Raw genomic sequence first — 7,504 nt, forward strand, 5'->3', positions numbered from 1 at the left:
GATTAGTTTTAAAAACTTGTTATTTAAATGTACAGCGAATAAAATAATTTAAATAAATTTTCGGTTACTGATGAAGTTAAAGTGACGTCACAAAGTTTGTGTCTCCCCCCTCCCCCATGTCACAACATGTCACATTTTCTTGACCCCCCTCCCTCCCCCTAAACGTGTGATGTAATTAATGGATGACCCCTTAAAGTTAAAATAAAATGTACAAACCTAATATTTTAAAACGCTCATAAAACTATTGACTGTAAAATAAATGCCCTAGTTTATGTAAATAATGCAATAACTATTTGTATATCAGTACTAGTGTAGTTATTTATTGAAATTATATCAGTAAAGGTTTTATAGTGAGAATGTCTTTTATTTGAATCGGTTTGAAGTAACCCAAAGAGAACGATACTTTCTATTCTATATGGCAGGACCCAGGTGGCAACGTACCGTAAAATGGGGTGAGTAGGTTTCGCGGGGAGAGGTGGGTTATGAATGGGGAGAGAAGGTTTGAGAGGGGGGTGAGAAGGGATTTTAAGGCTACTGCTACAAAAATAATGTATTCCAATTTAAAATGGAGCTATAGTAATACGCATAATAAAAAAAATCGATCCAACATTTTTCCAAAATCACCTTTGTATGAAAAGCCCTCTCACCCCAAATACGAGGCACTACGGGGTGAGGTGGGTTTTCCTCTTTATCGTCAAAGTTATGAAATGGAACTACCCAAAATAAGATAAAAACTAAAATACAAACGTCCGGAACACTTATTATATACACCATTCAGTTTGCATATGTAAAAATAAAATGTTATCGAGGTTTGAATGTCAGTTTTGCGCCTACTCACCCCATTTTACGGTACCTAAAGGCACAGAATAAATAATAGTACTAAGTACAGAAGACTCTCTCTAACAAAACGCGTCTGTTACGATCAGCGCAGATATGGCCGCTAGGTGGCGACAGCGCCACGCGCGGCTCATGGCTTTCCCCAAAATTGGGGCCGAACGGATGTGCTTTTAGCTACCTGTAGCAAAGCGACGAAATCGCGGAGTGAGACACGCCTGCTAAAGGCGAGATTCCCCCCGTATGTGGTACAAGCATTTTTGTACCGAATATGCTGGTGGAATCCCACCTAAGACCAACGCGCACACACGAAAGGTTAACATATTCATTCCCACCCAGCCAAACAAGACATCCGCGCCAGGCCACAGAAATTTCGTCATATAAAGCTGTAGTACCACGATCCCGACTATCGGGTCGTCCGGCCTGAACGAAATCATAAAATACCCGATAGTCGGGTTTTCGGCACTGAATGTATTAAATCTGTAACAGACGGGCGTATTCATTCTATATTGTTTTGTAGGTCCGGTCAGCATATATCTTATAGTTCCGTCCTTAACGAACGTACGGTGGACCACCTTCCACTCGATCGAACAAGCCACGGACCGGACCAAGGTTGCGGTCCGGTACGCCCGTCTGTTACAGCTCTTATACTGAACATCAGTATTTATGTCGCGCCCTTTATTCAAAATCAAACAGAATGAAAAATTAAGAAAAACAATTTTGTATCAACTTTATTTGTTTACACAAAATATGATTGTTAAGTAAATACAATAAATCACAATAATTGAAGCATTTCAATAATTTCATTCTATAGAGTTTTAACCTACGCACAAGGGACTCTAAACTATAGGCACTATAGGTAAGGTCCATCTTTGGTGTGCACCCATGTAAAGTGTCATTCTATAGAACTCGCTAACTATGTAAACAAAAGTCACTAGTAAATACATCATTCAGAGAAAATTTCAATATGGCGGTTTGTTTACATAGTTAGCAAGTTCTATAGAATGACACTTTACAAACAGAATTGATGTGTTTCAGTTTTGTCATTGGCATCGCTATGCATTCTATCATAAAGTAAGTATAGTAATTCTATGTATCATATGTTTTGTTTTCTTCTTGTTTTTCTTCTTTTCCCGTTACTCATCTTTTGTGCGAAGGCGCCGTGCATCATATTTTTGTGGATTCCCAAAAGGGTTTCGCTGGCACTATCGTAATCGCATTGCTCACACTTGTATGGTTTCTCAACAATGTGCGTCTTTTTATGAGCTTCTAAATAATCTTTCACGTTAGTAGCAAAATCACACTCGTCGCATTTGTAAGGAATATTTTTGGTATGCATCTTCTTGTGAGATTGGAATATGTCTTCGCGGACAGTGGCAAACTTGCATTGGTCGCACTTGTAGACTTTTTCACTCCCGTGCACGGTGTTTATGTGAACTTCCAATTCGTATTTGCGAACGTGAGCGTAATCGCATTGATTGCATTTTAAGGCTTTTTCCTTACTGTGAACCTTTTTGTGAATTGACAGTCCGATCTTGCGGTTGGAAGCGTAACTGCATTGCTTGCATTGGTAGGGTTTCTTTTCAATGTTTTTTCTCTGTTTGTATTTCCACGTTTTCTCGTTGGCGTGGGCGATGTTTTTATGAACTCTTATATAATGTTTATGGACACTGGTGAAGCTACAAGATTGACATTTGTATAGCTCCTCGTCTACATCACCTGCGCTGCGCCGAGAATATCCTGCAAAATTAAAATTATATAATAATATAATATAATATTGGGGGACATCTTACACAGATCAACCTAGCCCCAAACTAAGCAAAGCTTGTACTATGGGTGCTAGGCGACGATATACATACGTATATAGATAAATACATACTTATATACATAGAAAACATCCATGACTCCGGAACAAATTTATCACACAAATAAATGCCCTTACCGGGATTCGAACCCAGGACCATCGGCTTAGCAGGCAGGGTCACTACCCACTAGGCCAGACCGGTCGTCAAATATATTAAGTTAAAATAAAAAAAAAAACATAAGAACAGTTGTTATCTTTATTTTTTGTCAAATATGAAACAAAGAGCCTAAAAATACATTGACAAAGAATTTTAAGGAACTCTTACTTGATACGCCTTTCAATTATGTTATTTAAAATGAAAACTACAATAATTGAACTAAAACAAAACCAAGCATTTGTTTTAGTTCAAATTTGTTGTTCAAACGTTGACTATTGCAACGTATTTTTGGGCCATCCTGTAATATTTCACTGTTTATAAACCTCTCGCGTCAACTAATGGTAAATAGTAAAAATAAAGTGCCTTTTGGTTAGGCTTAATAAAAAAAACTTGGAAAACTATTTTTTTGCCTTATTTTTATTACATAAATGTTAGATTTCTAAATACCTAAATGAATGTGCTTAAGGGAGCGTTCAAGTATTACGTAACGCAATTTTTGGACATTTTTGACTCCCCCCTCCCCCCCATGTGACGCGCCGTAACGTTTTTCTGTACACCCCCCTCCCCCTAGTAAAACGTAACCCACCAAGTGACCATTTTTTTACCTAAAGGCCACAATTATGTGGCGTAAAGTACCGGAAAGTCGCTAAAATACCTGTTAGTTCGCGTAGTTCAAATAGAATGCATTACTTGGTGTTGCCTTCATAGAAAAAATATGTGTAAAAGTCCATCAAAAGTTGAAGTCGGTGAAGGGGACAGTACTACGGGGTGATTTTATCATATCTAAAAACCTGATTTTAAGTAAGAAAAAAGTGATTTATAGAGCATTAAACTTAATAAATGATGTGTCCATATAATATATTTCAATAAAAAACATCATTTGTACAGTTAAAAAATTCGTCTTCAGAGTAAATCGCAAAAAATGTAAGGGGACATGCGCGAGGGTACAACTATAAATAGAAATGCCCTGATGTATTCAAAAGGTACTTAAATACAAAATACAGTACGTAGCGGCCCCTTTTTTAAATACCTGTTGTTAAATTTAAATAATCATTTTAGCAGTGGCGCTAGTGTGCACGTTGATGGGCTCTTAAAGTGAAATTAAATTGAAATTCAACTTACTTTCGTCTGTTGTATCATTTTCTTGTTCACTACACAGTTGGAACTTGTACATGTTGCCTCCGATCCTGCATACACAGCGCTCCATGTCTATGTGCATGCGCTCCAGTCTGACTGCGCAGCTTCTCTCTGGTACAGGATTTATAATTGCCAAGTCAAATGATGCTGTAACAAGTATACAAAATATGTATAATGATAAGTGAGTAAGTATCACTGACTTAATATAAAAGAAATAGACACACAAAGCAGAACAAAAACGTCAAGAAATGTGGATCCCAATGACGTTTCGCACTATTTGCATTGATGATAAAAACGCTTACGTAAATTTTGAGTCAAGATAAATGTTTCGTACAGAAAAGAGCTTAATGTCGTAAGCATTAAGTGTCAAATTTGCAAACATAAGTACCAACACTGTTAAAAAATTTAGTCCGATGGCACTAAACGTAACGTATTTATGTCAAACAACGTCAAACGAGAATAATGAACGAATGGAGTCACTTTGGTACACTTTAATGTGTATTACTGTACAGGAAAACCAATTGAAGTAATAAATAAAACAAATTTAATTTAATCGCGAGCTCAAATAAAATTAATTCGTGGTTCAAATTCAAACAAATTAAATTTTAATTCGTAAGTATACGTCTTTAAATACTAATTTCCTTGAAATAAATTCTACTTATTAAATAACTGTGTATTTAACCCGTGGAGCGCCCTAACAAGACACGTGTGCCAGTAACTAGTATAGAGGAGTTCCATACTATGGTAATTTTGGGGCGCTCCACGGGTTAAGATCTACATTTACTCATAGCACGGGTGCACGGGGACATTTAGGTACTGATTGGATTTTTTTTTATAAAGTCTACCTATACTTTATAAAAAAAATCCTGTGGTTGTCACTGTGTTCAGACAGGTTTAGCATTTACAGTTAGTCGATATAAGCCCTTATTGGTGGTGTATATGTCGGAAACAGGGAAATGGGCCGAACACACAAGTGCCGTTTTGCCTTGTTTAAAACTTCATCACCCCTATCTCTTGCTATAATTAAATAGCAGTCCACTTTGCACGTCGCATAGGTTTTCTTGAAAATCTTGAATTTAAACATAATATTATTCCTTATGAATTCCATATAAAAATATAAAAAAATATTGACCTCACATCGACTCATTAGATTTTTGTTCCTTGACATCCCTTCTTTGGTACTAACAAATTAATTTATTCAAAACCATAAAATTACCACCTGATTACATAAATTATGTAATGCTATCCAAAGAACTAACCGAAAGAAATACATTCCATCCTTTTTCCTTGTTTTATCATTGTTATTTTTACATATTTTAACGGCACATTTCGTAATTGTTGACAACTTCACATTTGAGCGTTTCAAACAAGACTAAACGAAAAAGTAATGCATGATCTGTTTTGACATTACTTTTGTGGGGCCATTTTTGGCGGCTGATTGGGTATCCAGTTCTTTATACTATATCAATGGTAAGTATGCTATAACAATAAACAGGTCTAAACACAGCAAGCACAATTATGTGCATATGCTCGCTCTGTGTTGGCCAGGCTAATCACCAATATTTGGGGATGTCCATTAATTACATGAGAGATTTTTGAGATTTTGGCATATTCTATTCTAGAAACATGTTTTGTTTTAAATTAATCTGATTCTGTCAAAATTTAACTATAGCTTTTACCCAAAAAAAATACGCGGTATTTGCCAAACAGTGATAATTGCCTTATTTATTACATTAGACCCTAGTCACAGATTATATAATAGTTCTTACGACCAGATACTTATCTCTCAAAGAATGCGCAAATACCTACCGTTTTAATACCTGCACTAAAATACAATGGAATGACCTTCAACGCGCCACTCCCCGCACCGCGCGCACCGACGCAACGCTAGGGTTGCCGACGCTTAAACTACAGATTCTATAGAAGATAATATAAGTATAAGTTTTAACTGACAAACTACCATTAGAACTGGCCATATAAAAGCATAGCGTAAAATAACCATGAGATGAGCAAGATAAGTTGCAATAAGTATAGCTGGTCAACCAAATCTTGTCAGTAAAAAAAGGCGCGAAATTCAAATTTTCTGTGGGACGATATCCTTTCGCGCCTACATTTTTCAAATTTGCCGCCTTTTTCTACTGTCAAGATCTGGTTGACCAAGTATAATTGCAATATTCCGTTTAATGTGTTTCATTCCGACGAGTGACTGCGAGACATTTTAAAAGGTCATATCTCCCTGCAGTAAACGCAGTGTTTACGCCGTTTTATAAATCGCGCAATGAATCAATAATTCAATACCACCTACGGTGCTTGCTATCGTAAAAATAAAAACAATTGGTATAAGTACTTGTATTGAGAATGTCTACCTACTTTTCCTATCTATCGGAAGAGCAAAAACGGTATTTTTTATTAGTTTTGTAGTTTCTTGCATTCATCCACACTACAAGTTGTGTTATTTGTTCGTAACGAAGACATTTCTTTTGCATACATTTTAGTATATTCGAGCGCGCAGCGACGCGACGTGCGTGCGTGAGCGCGCGTGACAACCAACTGGCTTGCTTTTCTACCGTGAACGGGAACGGATTCGTAGGTATAAAACCGAGCTCACGCGGAGAGTTCCATAGGCCTGCCCTAGTGTATATATTGAACAGAATAAAAAATGAATTACCTCTATGGTATACCTCGGGGCCGACCACTAGTCCATCTTTTATCTCATGCTTAAGATACAGTGCCTGCTCTGCCACCGTGCTCACGCTACACAGACTCTCTCTCTCTGCCTCAGCGTCTGCCATCACCAAATGGTCTATCTGACTGGTGTATGCGCTCTTATGCTCCAAGCCAGTCTGTATGGTAGCTGCGCTGTTACCGCACATGTTTTGATCCTCTGCCTTAAGTGCTGCCTTCACCTCAGGGTCTATGTGACTGTACAAGCTGGCTTGAGCTGGTTCACTGTCAGACATGTCCTTGGGTTCTGCCTTAACCTCTGGTACCGCATGGTTTATGTTCTGTGCGCTCTCAGGCTGCTCATGCTTCAAGTATAAGCCGGCCCCGGCTGTCTCGCTAACACACATGTTTTCCTCGGGTTCTGATTTAACCTCTGTCTTCACATTTTCTGTAAGTTCAGGCTCTTGCTTCGTGTGCGGGCCAGCCGCACCTCCCCACACGGGTTCCAACTCTACCCACACATACTTTGAGCCCTCCAGTGACATTGCTCTGAATAGACTGTGAAATATGCTGAAGATTTATCAACGTATTTTTTGTTACACACTCACTGCGAATATTCACGATGTATTGCTGCTCTCTTTATCTACCTATCTCTGCTTTAAATCGAGGAATTCCATGGTAAGTTATTGGTAAGCTGATAGGCCACACGAGACTTCCAATTTGCCTCTGCAAAGTTGAAATTGATAAGTCTGTGGAACGCAAAAATCGCAACAAGTACTCGACAAGGTACAAAATAAAAAGCAGAATGGCACTTGTTTGCTAAAATAACGACGTAATGTGAACGTAATAAGAAATATAGCTTCATAAATGAGAATTGAAACCAAATAACAATTCTCGCAACATTTTGG

General features: G+C 37.8%; 1 protein-coding gene across 1 annotated transcript; it reads right to left on the minus strand.

Moving 5' to 3' along the window:
• Window positions 1-1,926: 1,926 nt before the first annotated feature.
• LOC134659819 (zinc finger protein 62 homolog) lies at window positions 1,927-7,141 on the minus strand. Its single transcript, XM_063515524.1, has 3 exons — window positions 6,601-7,141; window positions 3,918-4,079; window positions 1,927-2,574 (listed from the first exon to the last, which is right to left on the minus strand). The coding sequence occupies exons 1-3, from the start codon at window positions 7,139-7,141 to the stop codon at window positions 1,931-1,933; spliced, it is 1,347 nt and encodes a 448-aa protein (XP_063371594.1). The 3' UTR covers window positions 1,927-1,930.
• Between the last annotated feature and the right edge of the window lie 363 nt (window positions 7,142-7,504).

The sequence above is a fragment of the Cydia amplana genome, chromosome 25 (assembly GCF_948474715.1).
Source record: "Cydia amplana chromosome 25, ilCydAmpl1.1, whole genome shotgun sequence".
Classification (NCBI taxonomy): Eukaryota; Metazoa; Arthropoda; class Insecta; order Lepidoptera; family Tortricidae; genus Cydia; species Cydia amplana.

Excerpts from the sequence above, each read along its gene's own strand:
- LOC134659819 (XM_063515524.1), bottom strand. The coding sequence starts at position 7,141 with ATGTCACTGGAGGGCTCAAAGTATGTGTGGGTAGAGTTGGAACCCGTG. Across the intron at positions 4,080-6,600 it reads CCCCGAGGTATACCATAGAG|CATCATTTGACTTGGCAATT; the intron begins GTAATTCATTTT and ends TACTTGTTACAG. Across the intron at positions 2,575-3,917 it reads AAATGATACAACAGACGAAA|GATATTCTCGGCGCAGCGCA; the intron begins GTAAGTTGAATT and ends TTAATTTTGCAG.